Source organism: Ursus americanus, chromosome 24 (genome assembly GCF_024610735.1).
Source record: "Ursus americanus isolate L20-20 chromosome 24, mUrsAme1.1.p, whole genome shotgun sequence".
In the NCBI taxonomy this organism is placed as follows: domain Eukaryota; kingdom Metazoa; phylum Chordata; class Mammalia; order Carnivora; family Ursidae; genus Ursus; species Ursus americanus.
Genome location: NC_142150.1, coordinates 38,746,657 through 38,764,275, shown reverse-complemented (window position 1 = coordinate 38,764,275; position 17,619 = coordinate 38,746,657). Strand labels below are relative to the sequence as shown.

The 17,619-nt window shown below is 54.5% G+C and overlaps 1 protein-coding gene across 1 annotated transcript; it reads right to left on the bottom strand.

The window, feature by feature from the left end:
- Positions 1-11,305: 11,305 nt before the first annotated feature.
- On the bottom strand, positions 11,306-17,328 carry SLC3A2 (solute carrier family 3 member 2). Its single transcript, XM_045793726.2, has 9 exons — positions 16,736-17,328; positions 16,202-16,375; positions 15,445-15,539; positions 13,668-13,736; positions 13,503-13,561; positions 13,166-13,346; positions 12,906-13,049; positions 11,908-11,991; positions 11,306-11,808 (listed from the first exon to the last, which is right to left on the bottom strand). Exons 1-9 carry the CDS (start codon positions 17,166-17,168, stop codon positions 11,446-11,448), a joined length of 1,602 nt encoding a protein of 533 aa, XP_045649682.2. The 5' UTR covers positions 17,169-17,328; the 3' UTR covers positions 11,306-11,445.
- Between the last annotated feature and the right edge of the window lie 291 nt (positions 17,329-17,619).

Here is a 17,619-nt window from a genome sequence, read left to right as displayed (position 1 = left end):
ACAAGCCGTCCAGGTGTGCTGATGCAGGCTGAAGTTTGAGAAATGCTGGCCAGAGGAGTGAGGTCCTGGGTGGGGCTGAACTTTTACAGAGAGGGCATGGAAGGTCACCCCACATGGCAGTTAGGACTCCAGGAAACCTTCGAAAGGGAAGCTTCCCACACTATGTCAGGTCTAGACCCTGGGAGTGCCCCTTCCTCGCCCCTGCTCCCTCCTAGCCCTGAGCCCCGTTTAGGGTTAAATGCCGGGCCCTGCGAAGGCACTGGAACGGAAGTCTTGGTGGCAGAGAGTCCGAGGAAGCCGAGCAGCCTTGGGAGAGCAGGAGCGCCGGAATCAGATCAGCGGGAGCTCCACCGGAGGCCGGGAGACAGAGGTCAGAGCTGGCGTTCGCATCAGGAAAGGGGCTAGTGGTTCACACTTGTCCCTTGTCGCAGGCGCGGGTCCTACCTGCCCATGGCCCCTCACCACGCAACCCTAGGCAGGTCTCTTATTTTCACTATCCTCAAGGGGAATGAGTTCCTGGCAGAAGAGGGAAGAGACGGGGACAGATGAGAAAGAAAGCCCCTCCGTGGCTCTGCGACCAGTGTTAACCACAGGACAAGGCTGCTCTCAGGTAAAGGCCAGAAACCAGCGGTTGCAGACCCGCACCTTTCCCTACACCCCCAGCAGCGGCTTTACGGAGCCCAGAGTCCCAGCCCCCCAGCCCCGCCCGGGGGAAAGAAACGGGGCTCGCAAAAGGGAGTATCCGGGGACAAGCCCGGGTGGGGAGGGCGTGCCGTCCACGAAGGCAGCATCCCAGAAATGGGGCCTGTGCCCTGCAAGCCTCTGAAACAAGATTCCTTCAAAGCCAGCTGCCAGAAGGTGGAGGAAATGGCTTGAGGCTGACAGGAGAGGGTGGCTGGATGTGGCATCAGTCCACCCCAAACACCGCGCCCCCTCCCGCCCTGAGGGAGTCCTTCTTGGCCCCAGAAACAAGGGCTGTCTCGAACGTGAACAGGAAGTGGGGGAAAGAATGAGGTGGCTGTGTGAATGCCACCTCCTCCCCCTACCAAGCTGGAACAGGCCTGGAGAAGGGGCGCCCGGTAGGACTCTGGCGTCCGGGCTGCCCCCTCCCCGCCAGCCCGCCGTTCCCACCGCATCACTTGAGCGCCATCTGCGGGCAGCCAAGGGAATTGCCCTGCCAAGACGGCGCTTAGATAAACCTGCTGGGGCTGCTTCCCAGAGAGCAGGACCCCAGGGCAAAAGATGGAGTAGATGGTCTTGGCCACCTCAGCAACTGCCCCCACATCTCAGCAGGAACCCAAGGCCCCGGAAGGACCCGTTCACTTGGCTACTACGTTAAACCCGCCGAGGCAAGCCCGACATCCCTCCTGTGTGCCAGCTTCACCAGACAAGTAGGAGATGGATGGAGGGGCGGGACACTTGGCCTCCAGGGACAGCCCCTGAGTTCTCCCAGTGCCCCCAGGGCCTCCCCCAGGCTTTTGGAACCCTCAGTTTCATTTCTTGGAGCCTGGCTCTGATTGTACACAATAGAGGCTGAGCCAACGGGACGTTCAGACAGGTACCCCGCTTACCTTTAAGCACAAAAGCCTTTGGAATGCCAGGTGTCCCACACCAGCCTCGAGCTCCAAAGACTTTGCAGTGATGTCATTATTCTTAGCATCTTTGTAACACACACAAACTGCGTAAGTCCAGGAATCAGACTATCACATGAACCAGGACTGAAATGACCATCACTCTCCCAGCGGGTCCCTGTACCTCCTCCACCCCCCCAGTTCTACTCCCCCTCCTGGTGTTCCTGGCCTGGCTAGCACTGCCATCCACGCAGCGCTCCATCCAGAAATCTGTGAGTCATCTTGGACTCCTCCTTTTCACTCCCCATACCATTTGGTCAGGCCACCTCCCGAACAGTTCCTAAATTCATCCAGCGCTCTCCATCTGCCCCGTCATCATCCTAGCGCAAGAGTGCCTGAAATGCTAAAATTATCCCTTAATTCAGGGGTTAACAAACCTTTTCTATAAAGGGCCAGATAACTAAATATTTTAGGCTCTGCGGACCAAGAGGCAAAATTAAGGATATTATGTAGGTCCTTATGTATTATAGTCTCTGTCAAAACTGTTCAGTACTGCCATTGTAGGCAAAAGCAGCCATCAACAATACATAAGTGAATGCACATGGCTGTGTTCCAATAAAACTTTATTTAAATTCCACTGAGCTTTGAATTGCATATAATGTTCATGTGCCACAAAACGTTATTTTTCTTTTGAGTTTTTTTCTGGCCATTTAAAAATGCAAAACCCATTCTTAACTTACAATGGGTATAAAAACAGGCCGACCAGCTGTAGTTTGCCAACCCCCGACTTAATTGATCCCATTCCCATTCATTCTCCGTGCTTCAGCCAAAGGGATTTTGCCAAAACAGAGACCCGATGCTGCCAATCGTTTGCTAACAACTAGCCAATAGCTTGAGATAAAAGTACAAGCTCCTCAGCCCCCAACAGCCTTCTGTCCAGGCTCTTCTGTGACCCCTCACCCCATTGACCCTAGACAGCCCCAGAAATTCTCCTGGTCCTTACACAGGCCCCAAGCCCCCTCATTCATGCTTTTCACTCCTTCCAGCTCCTCTGCCTCGAATTTTCTTACCCCATTAAAAATTCTGTTTCCTTTACAGTCTACTCACAAAATTTCTGACCCCAAATAGTGGGTTGTTGTTGTGTTCCCCCCCACACACACACACACACCAGCTAGTTCTCCAACAACAGCCAGGTGATTCTGACACTATCCATCTGGAGTTAACATCAGATCCCACAGGCTAAGGGCTCAGGGCCACAAGACATCCCCCTCTTTCCCACCAATCTCAAGTAGTGGGTCCTGAGGGTACCCGTACTTCTGTCTGATGTGGCTACAAATTGGGAATTCCCCCAATGCCCTCCTCAGGTTCAATAATTTGCTCACAGAACTCAGATAAACACATTTACTGGTTAGATGCTAGAGGAGGTGATAAAGGAGAATGGACACATGAACAGCGAGGTCCAGAAGGGTCCCGAGCTCAGGAGCTTCTGTTCCCGCGGACTTGGGGTGCACCACCCTCCCAGCACATGAATGTGCTCCCTGACTGGGAGGCCCTCTGAACCCCATACTGTAGGGATCTTTATGGAGCCGTCATCATGTAGGTATGATGGATGATCCACTCAATCTCTATCCCCTCTCTCCTGCCTGGCGGATGAAATGGGCACGCCAAGTTCCAAGCTTCTAAGCCCCCACTCGGAAGCTATCCAGGAGCCTAGGAAGAGTCATCATGTTCAAAAAAAGGCACTCCTATCGCCCAGGAAATTCCAAGGGACTTAGCTCTGTGTCAGGAGCCAGGATACTAAGAACGAAAGATGTTCCTAACGTCCCTATCACTCGGGAAACCACAGGGGAAGTTTGGGAGTATGGCCAAGAGTTTGGGAGCCAGAGCTGGTGAACTGGAACAAATCGCTTCGCTATTTCAAGCCTCAGTTTCCTCCTCTGTAAGGAGATGATTGTGCAGGGCCTGTCATGTATCAAGCACTCGGTAAACACGGGTTTCCTTCTCCCCCGCCATGGTCTTCGCTTTCCCTTTCACCGGCTCCTCTGCCTCTTCAAAGCCAAGTCCGGGGGGTGGGAGCGTGAGACCGTGGCCCCTCAGGAGCAGAAAAGTCCGGGACACATGGTGATACAGTGGACAAGAAACGATTGGTATTATATTTTTGCTGCCTTAGACACTGGGAAGCAGGCAGAAAGCCCATGGGCTTCTCTGACTCCTGTCATCGTTCTCCCTGCTCTGACATGCAGACAGCACTCTCTTTGGGTCCTGAAAAATCCCTCCAGCTGGACGTCATTGTCCCTATCTATAATTTAATAAGAAATAGATATTTGGTCTTTGTCCCCCATTCCCAACACAGAACTTCTAAACGCTTTGGAATTTCTTGAGGGAGAGGTGTGAGAGGAGAACTTTAATGACTCAGAACAAGCCCCTTTCAGGCCACACCTGAGTTTATGGAAATGATGTAACCCTTGGGGTGGAGGGACCCTACATTGCTGGGGAGGGGGGGAGTGCTGGTTGCTGGAGGAACCAACCCCCGAATAGAGGGTTGGAACTTTCAGCCCCACCGCTGACCTCAGGGAAGGAAGAAGAGCTGGACATTTCATTACAATCACTAACGGCCGAGGACTTGATCTGTCATGCCTACATGATGGCACCTCCATAAAAACCCTTCAATGACAGAGAACGGAGAGCTTCCAGGTCCGTGAGCACATCAAGGTGCTGGGAGGGCGGTGCGCCCAGAGGGCATGGACGCTCTGTGGGCACCTTCCCTCCCCCAAACCTTGCCCCATATAGCTCTTCCCTGTAGCCGTTCCTGAGTTGTATCCTTTATAATAAACTGTTAATAGTAAGGAAAACACTTTCCTGAGTTCAGTCAGAAGTTTCAGTGACAACATGACACTTGCAACTGGCATCTCAAATGAGGCCAGTCTTGGGGGAATGAGCCCTTAACCTGTGAGATCTGATATGGACTCTGGTAGACAGTGCCAGCGTTGAATTGAATTGAATTGAACTGAATTGTAGGAGAAGTGGTTGGTGTGAGAAAATACACACATTTGGTGTCATAAGTGTTGTGAATGAAGAGTTCAGATCATCTCCCACATGAGGAAACTGAAACTACTAAGGTTTAGACAGAGGAGACCAAAGCGTCCACCCCCAAGTGATCTCTGAGCCCATGCTCTCCTCCCCTTCACCCTGGCTGCCACCCTGGCTGGGCGACTCATTCAACTGAGCAGTGCCAGTGTCGTGATCTCCTGTGCCCCAGGGACCTCGCCTCTATCCCAGCGGCCTCAACCACTGCCCCATGAGAGCTTACACTCCCGAGCTGCTCCTTCCTCCTCCCCTGCCACTGGCCTTCCTTCCCTGAGAAGCCTGAATCATGCAGTCTTTCACTGACACCACAACTATCCACGGCCCCCTGGCCCCTGGTGTAGACGGCAAATACACCACCCCCATCAACCCCACCATCCAGCTTCCCTGATCTACACGCGGGCGGCCCAGCACGGCTGGGGAGAAGTCCCGCGAATTTGTCGACTGGCACCAGCCCACAGGGCTGCTGACCTTAGCCGGTGGGCCTCACGGTACCATCCACATCGCCTTGCCCTGGTCCCCAGTCAGTTCCCTGGCCTTCTCCCCAAAGGGGTGCTCGACTTTGACCTCTCCTCGTGCCCCCTGCCCTCCACACTCACAGCGCGTGCCCTTGCCGCCTGTGTGTTCATTTGAATGAGACCAGACTCTCAAACTCTTTGTGGAAGAAACCTCACAGTCACGGGGATTATTTTACATTCCTGCACGTGGGAGAAGAGGGAGGTGCCAATGCTCCCCTCCGGCTTAACAAAAAAAAACTCACAGGTATTTATACCTTCGAGAAAACAGAGATGTGAATTTAAATACTATTGCCAGGGCAACCCATTATTAAGGAAGACAAGCGATCAGAATCACAAGCTTTGTAAAAGTTAAAGGTTACTTTCGCGGGACAAAGCAACTACCTCTTAAATGTGATTGTCTGACAAGATTCTCTTGCTGGAAATAACGTTTGCAAGGATGGTTTCAGGCTGCAGGAAAGAAGCTGCTTTCATTCCGTGGCTTCAGAGAAAGAGGGAGCATTTTCTCCTTATGCTGAGGTGGGGTGTTTTCATCACCACCAGTTAGAGGGACCTGGAATTTTTTTTTTTTTTTAAGATTTTTATTTATTTGTGTGAGAGAGAGCACAAGCAGGGGGAGGGGGAGAGGCTGGGGGAGAAGCAGGCTCCCCGCAGAGCAGGGAGTCCGATGTGGGGCTTGATTCCAGGACCCTGGGATCACGACCTGAGCTGAAGGGAGCCACTTAACCGACGGAGCCCCCCAGGTGCCCGGGACCTGGGACATTTAAGGCCAGGTGCTGACATTCCATTTGTTAGCACTAAGAGGAACAAAGGCGGGTCCAAAGCAGATGGTCTACACTGCCTGGCAGTCCATCTACATTTCCCCCACTGCCTGGTCTCCAGGGCGCCCCCTCCCACCCACCTCACTGCCCGTCACTCCCAGTGTCTGTCGCTGGCTCCTCGTCTCTAACCTGGGAAGGGCCTGCTTCTCTTCTCTGCGCCTCTCTACACTCACCCTGCTGGTCGCCTCCTGCCCTGCTGGTCCCCTCCTGTCATTTTATGACTCTCCGTGCCAGCTGCACCCCTGACTCCCAGATTCGAATCTCCAGCCCAGGTCACTGCGCCAACGCTGGACCCTGCTAACTTCCTGACATTCCACCTGTCTGTCGGATCTCAGAGGCAGCACGGCCCAAATGGAGCTGCTCATTTTCCCTTTCAAGCCTGTTCCTCTGGCAGCCTTCCCCAGCTCGGTAAAGGCATAGCCAGTCTTCCAGTGGCTCCAGCCAAAGCCTTATAATCATCCTGACTCTTCTATATCCAGGGCCCCCCCTAGGCTACTCCGCACCCCGGTATGAACTGGGAAGGGTGCCCCTCAGTGCAGGCATGGGACCTGGGGGTCTGAATTTCAGTGTCCCCCACACCCCATCCGCACAGCCGGCGGCTCTGGGTCCAACCGCACACGCATTGGCAGCGTGTCCCCTAGTGGCAGCCTTCCAGGCTGTTCCAGTTAAAAGACAGTTGTCCTTCCTGCTGCTTGGCCCTTGCTTCCTGCCCATTTTCCAAGTCTGGTCCTGCCTCGTCCTGGCAGTTCCTGAGGGCCTTTCAATAAATTCTTTTGCCGCTGAAAAAACAGGAACACCCACTGATACTATCTAGAAACTTGTGTAAAGCCCTCCTACCCTTAGGATTAGAAAACTTCATTTCTCCATCGTCCCCTGGAAGTGCTCTGGAGGAGGCTGCCAGAAGACCAATGACATCACCAAACTGAAGACCACCTGGAACAGCTCTGCTCTAGCTGACACCAGCCTGGTCTCCTCGTCCTGCCTTCCCATCCCCTCCCCCAAGGGCTCTGTTCTCTTCTGGGGGTCCCTCTTCCATGTCTGTCCTGTAACTGGTGCCAGTCCTCAGGGCTCCAACCTCTCCCTTCCGCCCTTTCCACCCCACATGCTCCGCAGGACATCCTTCACTCTCACCGTATGCAACCCCACCTCTCTCCCTCTGCTGAGCAGCAGACCCTCCCCTGCTGGAAGCCTCCACCTGCAAGTCCAAGGGCACCTACGCCCAGCACATCTACACAGAGCTGATCCCCTTCCAGCCCACAGCTGCTTCTCCTCCTGCCTTCCCCACCCAGCTTGAGGGCCCCAGCCTGCTCCCCAACCACCTGAGCTAGAAACTCGGGAGTCACCACACAGCTCCCTTCTCCCTTCACAGCAAGTCCATCCCTCCTAGGCACACATGAAATCCTGGAGCTTCTTCTCTGAAAACATCTCTCCAAACCATCCCCTCCTCTCCAACCCCACAGCCTCCGCCCCACTCATTTCCGAATCTTCCCTAGCTGTTCCAACAGCCTCCTATAGGGCTCCCAGCCACCCTCCGCTTCTTCCCCAACAGCAGAGCCAGAGTGAGCTTCCTGGAACTCAAACCTGACCATGTCACCCCCTACCCCATGCTTCCCTACCCCTGAGAGCAGTGTTCCTTTCTCGTTCTTACCGTAGCTTCTTACAAAGATTCTGGTGTCCTCTCCCAGACCTGCTGAAATAGGAGAAAAACCGGGACTTCTTTGCCCTAATCTGTGTCCTCAGATATAATTCGGCCAAGTTCGCAAAGCGTTGATCTATGATTCCCAAACTGCTGTAGGAATCATTTCAGAAAGCTGGTTAAAAATCAACTCCCAGGCTCACCCCCCAGAGATTCCAATTCAGTAGATGTTGAATAGAGATTTTTCCAGAGGATTCTGCATTCTGGCTACCTGCCTGGATGCCTGGACTGTGATAACGGGGGGGTGGGGGAGGATTCCTCCGTCACAAGGTAATTGGGGGCTGAGACAGCCTCTATGTCTACACCTGCCTCTCCGCTTCCTTCCTCCTTTGCTGCGGGCAGTAACATGAGGCCCTCCGTGGCACAGCTCTCGCAGACTCAGAGGCCCTTTTGTTCATCTTCTCATCTGTTCCCCACAGCACAGAGGTCCGGCAGGACCAGGACTTCCCCCGGTATCTTTGGGAGTTTCCATGTCTTCATGTAATTTTTGGTTTCTTCATTTTCTATTTTAAAAACAAATAGGGGGGGGGCACCTGGGTGGTTCAGTCGGTTAAGGGTCTGCCTTCGGCTCAGGTCAGGATCCCAGGGTCCTGGGATCGAGCCCCATATTGGGCTCCCTGCTCAGCAGGCAGCTTGCTTCTCCCTCTCTCTCTCCCTCTCCCCCTGCTTGTGCTTTTGCTCGCTCTCTCTCCCAAATAAATAAAATCTCTAAAAATAAAAAATAAAAATTTAATATGGAGGGACGGTGTTATGTTTAATGGGCACAGTCTCAGTTCGGCACGATGGCTGGAGGTGAACAGTGCCCTGGTCGGACCACAATGGGAATATTCTTAATGCCACTGAACTGCACACCTAAAACCAGTTAACATGGCAAATTTTATGATATTGGTAAAAACTAAACCTGTTCCTCCGGCCGTCCTCCCCACCTCAGCAAACGCACGTCCTGTCTTCCAGTGGCTCCAGCCCAAACCTTACAATCAGCCTGACTCATCTATATCCAGGCCCCCCTAGGCTACTCAGCCACTTGATGTGAAATGGGAAAGGGCTTTTTAAAAAGTGAGTCTGCAGTAAATTGCAAAGCACAAAATGAGGATGAGTCTCGATCTGTAGTGACACCATGACACCAACCAACCAGGTCAGAGGGGAGGCCGGAGGCAGAGCGAGAGAGAAACGGGGAGGGCTGGAGCCGGCGCCCCGGGAGAGAACCCGAGGGTGCGGAGCGGCAGGAAAAGGAGAGGCGTGGATCTGACAAGGGCCAGAACCCAGAGGCACTAGTAGGAGGGAGAAGGGCCATGGAAGGCAGAGAGTGGAGGCCCACCCGGCTGGCTACCAAGTGTGTCTTCACGGGACCTGCGCCTTGGCGTCAGAGCACATGCCCTTGCAGCCCCTGGAACAGGTGCAGGGCAAGGGAAACCAAAGTGAGCAAACGGGGACTGGGCCTTCATGTGGGGCAGCTAGTCCCTTGACCTGTCCCCTGTTACCAGGACCCCCTTAGAGGCCCAGGCCCCTAGTTCCATCCTGCAGGAATCAAGTGTTCTTTTTCCTAAGAAACCTGGGAGGGCCCGAATTAACCCCAAGGGCTGTGAGGCCAACCTGAGGATCAAGATTGCAATAGAAAGATCCAACAGAAAATCCATGGGTCTATCTGCAAAGCCAGCACACATCCTCCTCCACTGCTGTTATCCCGGTAAGTCTACTGAGCTGTAGCCGTAACAAGCCCCCTAACTGGCCTCCCTGCGGGCGGGACAGCCAGTGAGTCAGCGAAAATCAGAGTCGGACCACCCTCGATGCTCAAAACCCTCCAACTCCCATCCCACTCCCTCAGACCCTGCATGGGGTGAAGTCTACTTTAACCAGCATCTGGCCTTTGCCCTCAGCTCCTGGGAGGTGACCTCTAAGCCCCCGGAATGTCCTGACAGCAGTGTTTGTCTGGGGCCTTCAGACACCCATCAGTGTAACAATGTGATTTACAAGGAGTGCTTTGGGACACACGACCTCTGGGGGAAGTGGAGACTCGAGGTCAGCCATGTGGGCCCCAAGGAGAACCCTGGACACCAAGACTCAGGTGAGCTTCCCTGCTTGGCCACACTGTGCGTTATAAACCAGGAGTAGGTCTCAGGTCCAGGGCTCCACTGGGAGACGACAATCCACTGGGAGCTTCACGCCTGGAGCTCCCCACATTCCACCCTATGCAACCTGTCCTCTGGTGAATGTGTATCCGTCTGCTATTAAAACACCATCATCTCGGGACTTTCCTGAGTTCTGTAAGTCTTTCTGCCAACTTACCCACTGACAATGGTTTGAGCCTAGAACTTGCAGCTGGAATCTGAAAATGAGGGCAGTCTTGTGGGGACCATGCCCTCAAACAGTGCCACTGGCCAAATTCTTTGCACCCTATGTAACCACCTGACTTGGACCTTCCTGATCTGCCCGACCCCTGCCAACCAGACCTCATTCCCCCCCCACCCTTGAGTAAGGCCCGCCCCCGCCCAAGGGCACCAGAGAGCCCCCTTCCCCACGTATCTGGCAAGGGAACCCCCTCCTTCAGGCCTTTCATTCAGACGTCACCTCCTGGGAGAGGACGCCTCTAGCCCCTCCTCAAATTCCCTCCACCCCAAACCCCTCCCTCTCTTCCCACTTTACTCTTTTCCCTTGGCATACTATCACTATATCCATGGCACTCAAACTGTATTCACCCTCTTTCTTCTCCATCTCCTCACTACACTGTAAGCCCCAAGGAGAGGGATTTTGTCCTTTGTTCCCTCCTGCAACCCCAGGACTGAACAATTCCTGGCACGTGCTGAGTACACAGGAGATTCCTGGTGAATGAATGCCCTCCAGTACCCTTTAGAAGCACCTCTTGGGGGGCGCCTGGGTGGCTCAGTCGTTGGGCGTCTGCCTTCGGCTCAGGGCGTGATCCTGGAGTTCTGGGATCGAGCCCCACGTCAGGCTCTTCCACTGGGAGCCTGCTTCTTCCTCTCTCACTCCTCCTGCTTGTGTTCCCTCTCTTACTGGCTGTCTCTCTCTGTCAAATGAATAAATAAAATCTTTAAAAAAAGAAGCACCTCTTGGGGCACCTGGGTGGCACAGCGGTTGGGCGTCTGCCTTCGGCTCAGGGCGTGATCCCGGCATTCTGGGATCGAGCCCCACATCAGGCTCTTCCACTATGAGCCTGCTTCTTCCTCTCCCACTCCCCCTGCTTGTGTTCCCTCTCTCGCTGGCTGTCTCTATCTCTGTCGAATAAATAAATAAAATCTTTAAAAAAAAAAAAAAGCAGCAGCAGCACCTCTTGGAAAACAGGCCACCTGACTCCAACTCTCTCTCCCTGAAATGCCAAGTCTGCAAAAACAGGAAACCTGACCACACTTGGCTGGAGACCATTGCTGAGGAGGATAAGGAAAGAACTGGTTAAGACCCAAAACCTCCAGGACGGGCCCCTGGCCCAGATGCTAGTCCTAGCCCTGACACCACATTGTTGTGAGCTTGAAAGGCCCCTCCACCTCGGGCTAGAGCGGGTGCACGGAACTCTCTGGCCCTGCTCACTGCGACGCAGGTCTCAGGGGAGGGGGGAGGGGTGCCCCTGCCCTGACAGAGAGATGGAGGGAAGACAAGACCTCACCAGGTGGGAGTGACTTTTATTTGAAGCCAGAACACACCTTATCTGGGATTTCATCTGTAATCTGTGACAGTAAAAAAAAAAAAAAGGAAAAGAAACCAGGACCTAAAGGGCCTGGGGAGGAGAGGGACGGTGGGTCCTGTCAGGCCACATAGGGGTAGCGGAGCAACAGCCCCTCGTAGGGCTCCAGGTTGAGGTGCTCCAGCTCCAGAGAGGCACCCTCCTCACGGTCTAGCCTGGTGCTGAGTAGCACGTCGACGCTGGCTGGCAGGCTGGCGGTGGCCGGCAGACCAGAGGCCCCCAACCTGGCAGGCTGGCCCACCTCCCCGAAGTTGAGCACTACCAGGAAACGCTCGTTCTGGTCCCACTGGCGGATATAGGCAAAGAGGTCCGGCCCCGACGAGAGCACGTGGAAGTCTCCGTGCAGTAGAGAGCGCTCCTTTCCTCGCTGATCACTCAGCCTCCGGAATAGGGAGAGGAGGGAACCAGCGTCTTCATTCTGGCTCTGCAAAGGAGGGAGACAGCAGGAAAAGATAAAGGGCGCGAACTCCTACAAGCCACCTGCCCACCTGCTGAGCGGGCCTGGCCCACCCAAAACCCTTACCTTCACGGTCATGTTGCTACTTCCAGGTCCTGAGGTGTTGGGAAAGCTGGATTCATCCCAGAGCATAAACGGAGCCTTCGCAGGCTGAAAAGCAGAGAAAACAGGACTCGGAAAAGGCCTGGGCCTGCTCTCGCTTCTCCTCCCGTTCCTAGCCCTATCCATGCAGAGCCTCCCCCGACTGTGGCCTAACTGCTACCGGACAGGCAAGGCAGGCTCCTGCCCCGGGGCCCTGCCCACACTGTGCCCTCCGCCCAGGGGGCTCTTCTCCCAGCCAGCCACAAGCCAGCTCCCTCACAGCCCTCCAGCCTCTGCTCAGCTGTCTCACCAGATCTTCTGTGGCCCCTGGATGGAGAACGTCTCCCGTCCCTGTCCTCTAGGCCGCTGGCCCTGCTCTCTTTTGCACAGCACTGAGCAGCACTGGGCACCTTTATTCTATTTTATTATCTAACTTGGCCACCTGCAGCTCTCTTGTGTACTGCTGTATCCTCTGTGCGTGGCATAGAGCAATTACTCCGTGAACGACCAGTTCTAGCAATATCAGCTGGGGTGTCAACCTCCAGCCCTCTGGCTAAACTAAGTGAGAGCCTTCGTGGTCTTACCCGATCACAGAGGGGCTACTGCACATTTCTCGTACTCATCTGGGTCCTCCACTAAACTATGAGTTGCTGGAGGACATAAAAGAGTCCCCCGATCGTACGAATGAATGAATGGACAGGTGAGTGACGGCTCCCATACTGAATACCTGCCAGGGGTCAGCCATCACCTTTTAAAATAGGCTCTCATTGAATCCCTACAAGAAATGCAATATCCCAGAAGAGATGGTCAAGGCCATGGCAGGAAATGACTTGCCGAGGCCACACAGTGACCGATGAGGGGACTGACCAGGAATCAAACGCACTTCCACCCAAGGCTCATGTCTGCCTGTTGCCATGCACACAACCGTCGTGCTAGATGAACACAACCGCCTCCCAGCGCGGGGAGGAGGCAGCAAGCCATACCTGGCCAGGAAGGGCGGCTGCCTCCAGGCCAATCTCGTCTCCATAGCTGAAAACTGGGGTGCCGGGCAGGGTGAAGAGCAGCAGCTGGTAGAGGCGGAGGAGATGAGCCGGCACGAGGGAAGTCAGGAACCCCGCCTGAGACAGCTGCAGGAATGGATGCACGGAGGTGAACCCCAAAGCCCGCCTTTGCCTCCATCTGCCAGCACCCCTTCCTCCGCCAGGCCTCTTCCGGCACCCTCGCCCCCCACGACGGCACTCACACTCCAGCTGCACCAGCGATTGTCAGTGGCGTTCAAAAACTGGGTGACAAGGAATTCGATGCGCTTCCCACTGAAACCAGGGCTTGACAGGTATGAGCTCGTCAACAACAGGTCCTTTGTGGATCCAAGCAGGCTCAGAATCTGCTGAAGGTCAGAGGACTCGGTCCCTGCAATCAAGAGCCTGCACAGAGCAGGGTGGGGAACAAGGTTGGTAAAGAACAACAAAAAAATGAAGATGAAGAATTTGGACTAGGAATTCCCCCATTCCTGGGGCCTAGCGCTCAACTGAGGGGATCCCACAAGGAAGCAGATCTGGCAGGGGAGGCCTAGCACCTACCTATCTTCACTAAAGCTCTTGGTCACGTTCTGCCACTCAGCCAAGAACAAAGACGCATCCTAGAAGAGAAAAAAGCAAAGTCGAGGAGCAGTAACACTACCAAGCCCTGGAGAGTCCCTCTGCTCTCATCCAGGCTCTCTGCCTTCCCCATGGAAAGGGACTTACTGTCAGATGCTCCACATTCCGAACCTGGAACCCATCCACACCAGCCTGCAGCCAAAAACTCAGAGCACCCTACAGGGAAGGGGGCAAAAGAACAGGGGAAAGGTATCAATACTCTGACGCAAAATCCAGCCCATGCCAAACCTTGCCCATGACGCACTTCTCCATGACCCTGGGAGAGTCACTTGTCTTGACCGGCCTCACTTAACCACCTCTATCAGAGAGGGTTAGCCTTTGGTTCCCTCCCCTTCTGAACTATCACTGATTCTTAACTACAGCATTTCACTTCTGTTCCTCCCCAGGGCAAATCACACAGCTTCACCTTTGGACACCGATAGGAAAGGCCCAAGAGAAAAAGTATGTTCGTAAACGTAATTTCTTTTAACCCTTAGCATGTGTGGAATGCTTGTACACTCATGTCAGAAATGAGGAAACACTCTCAAAGAAGCAAGAAGTATGCCCAAGACCACAGTCAGAGAGCAGCAGACAGGGGACCAAAATGCTAGCCAAGATCCCAGGACCAGTATCCTTTACTCCTCTTCCAGTGTCCTGAGGCCTGGGAAGGGTAGGAGGAAGAGGGCAAGTCAGAGCAAGGCCAATGATGAAAGAGTGAAATTCAAAGCACAGCCCCACGGCAGTGTAGACGAAGATTTGAAAAGAGGAGTCAGCTCTGCAGCACAGGCCCAGGCCTGAATTCCAAGAACTGGGTGAACACAGAACACGAGGCCCCACCCCCACAGCCCCACGCCCTGTGCTCTCTACTCCGGTTTCCATTTTCATCTGAAGCTACTAGTCCTCATGCCACACCATCTGAAAACATGCCTTCATCAATACCTATTAAGAGATTTTTTTAAGTAAGCACTACCGCCAATGTGGGGCTCAAACTCACCACCCTGAGATCAAGAGTCACATGCTCTATGGACTGAGCCAGCCAGGCGCTCCCCTCCCCCAATCAGTAACTCCTAAAGGGTCTTCTGGCAATTAGTAAGGGCGAACTGGATGACCCCAAGGGGCCTATGGAAATGCTGGGAGTAAAGAATTCTACCTCAGAATCACAGGGGCCAGCAAAGGGTCAGGGTGTTCTCCGTTTTTATTCTACTCCCTGCTGCTCAGTGCCCAGAACCCAGGCATCAGGAGCTCGGAGGACAGGAGGACAAAGTCCCATTCCCAGCCTGCGGGATATAGTCTTTGCACCTACACCTTCATTCAGGTAAGGCAGATTACAGAAATGAGACTACTTGAGACCTCAAATCCTAAGCACGGCAAAGCCCTTTGAACCTTAGCTTCTTCATTTACAGATGAAAGATGACAGGGACCTTGTGTGGTCATGGAGAAATTCGGAACACATACAAAATACCTGGCATGGTCCCAGACACATAAGACCACAACACTTACAATTTCAGACTGGGCTCCACTCCAAAACACATCAAACAAGAGCTGGGAAACCAGACGGAACAGGAGTCCCACAGAGAAACGGTTTCCTCTCCCAAAAGGAAGAAAAATCAAACCCAGATTGACATCTGAGAAATTCCTTTCCTGGCACTGTTACCATCAGAGTCAAGGAAACAAGAAAAATCACTGACCAGAAAAGGAACAAGCAAAAAGGGGGAGGGGGTGCACTGTTGGCCTCCCCTCCTGCCCATGGTAGCAGTGCGCCAGTTTGGCTCCAAGGAGCAAGGGGCCCCTCAGCTGGAGCCAGGCTAGGTTTACAGGGCTTGCCAGGAGGATCGACACAGCCCCACATCCAGCTCCCACCTGCCGTCAGCACCAACACACTCACCTGCATCTTGGCGGCCACAGTGTTAATCTCCGTGGGGAGGAACCACGAATTCTCGCCCCTGTAGTTGGGAGTGAGGTCCAGAATGACCCGGATGCCTGGAACAATGGAGGAAGAGGTAGTCGTGAGAAAGACTTTGGGGTCAGGGAAAAGGAAGAAATCAACAAATACAAGCCGGTAGACTATTCCCTATGTATTATGTGGCACAAACGCTTAGATTTGAACTCGGTTTAAGATGTTCTAAGGCAGAAGGTACATAGTACAGTAGAGAAGGCTGAGCTATGGGGTCCTGGGCTCCCCACACCCAAAGTGAACCCTGTGATTTTATTTGGATATTTTTCTCAAAAGGATCCGCTCCTTTACAAGTTTAAAAACCACTGAATTAGGGCGCCTGGGTGGCTCAGTCAGTAAAGCATGCTGAGTCTTGGTCTCAGAGTCATGAGTTCAAGTCCCACATTGGGCAGTGGAACCTACTTTAAAAAAATAAATAAACCACTGAATCAGGAAAAGCCTACATTTTACAAATAAGGGCACTGAAGCCCAGATGTTAAATGGCTGAACACACAGCAAGCAGAAAGTCTCTAAACGACTTGACAAATTCCTTTTAGGCTGAAGCCTAAGAAATCTTCCCTGTACCTGCCTTAGGAAAACTCAGAGCCAGTCAGGAGTAAACCGAACAAAAATCCTATCCTGTCTTTCCTAAGTGGCCAGAAGGCCAAGTCCTTCTCAGCGGCTTCCAAGACAACTCCAGGACACCCACTCTTTTTCTTGGCGGACTGCAAGAGATTGTCAAAGTCTTCCTTGGAGCCAAAAATGGGGTCGATCTGTTCCAAGTTGGTCCCCGCGAGGTCATCCTTCTGGTTCTTGTGAATTGGGCCCAGCACAAAGCCCTTCACCTTCAGGGTGCTCAAGTAATCGAGATGCTGCTTTAGGCCTGAAACGGGGAAGCAGGGTTAAAGTGAAGTCCCTCTGAGAGGCCCCTGATCTGCCCTAGTCTCCCCTCTCCCCGGAACTAAGTGTGGGGCCGGGGGGTGAGCTTGGATCATGAGACTCAGAGTTGCTGATGTAAGATGCCCGGCACATTACTTCAGAAACGTCAGCCACCGGATCAGGACCGGCTTCCGGCGCCGGAAGACGCTGAGTCAGCTACCCTCGCACAAGAGGGAGTGGGAGCGGTTTTCTCCAAAGAAAGGAAGGAGAAGCTACGTCCCAGGGTGCGGGGACGATCCGGGGCGGGGTGGGGTGAGGACCGGAGCCCGCGGCCCGTTAAACCGGGGGCGCGCACAGAGCTCACCTGCTAGGTCGCCCCCCTCTGGGCCCTGGAAGGCCTGAAGGTCGCCGATGCGGTAGAGGGCGCCCTTGTGCCACCAACTCTGCGCCGGCAGCTCGCGGCAGCGCGGGGCCCGCACGATGATGACCACGGCGCCCGCTAGCATGCCGAGCCAGCCGAGCCAGAAGAGCACCAGCAGCGCCCAGCGGGTGCGCACCCAGCCGGGACTGCCCGCCACCTTCAGCAGCTCCTCCTTGGACAGGCCGGTGAACTTGGCCGCGGCCGCTGCCTCCGCCTCGTCGTCGGCCACCTTGATCTTCACCAGCCCGTTCTTCTCGGCGCCGCCCACCACGACCGCGGCCATGGCCGCCCCGGACGGCGCGTTCATCGGCTGCTTCTCGGGCTCCAGCTCGTTCAGCTCCACCTCCTTCAGGTCCACCTCGGTGTCCTGGCTCATGGTGCCTGCGGAACCGGCGACACGATGCAGCCGGCGGTCAAGTGGTGGCTGGACTCCTGCCCTACCTCCCGGCCTCACCACGGCCTCAGCACCTTCTCCCGAGGTCAGGAAAGCCCGCGCAGCTTCGGCGACTGCGTCTGCGTCTGTGGGGAGGGGGACGGACGCAGCCTCCGGGTAGAGGCAGGGGAGCCCCGCCCCTGCCCGCCCCTTAAAGAGGAACGGCCCGGATTGCTAATTCTGAGACCGCTCGGGAGGGCGGCGTGCTCTAGCTCCTCCTCTCCAACCTGTTTGCCCCTAACGTTCCTTCCAGTGGGACGCTAAGAGAGCTGAGCCCCGAGCCACCTTTGGGTGGGGGGAGTCTGACTTGTCCCGCCCCCTGAAGGGGACGGGGAGGGGCAGTCCAGCACCGCGGGGGTCCCGGGGGCCCCCTCTTCGCCCACTCCTAAGGCGG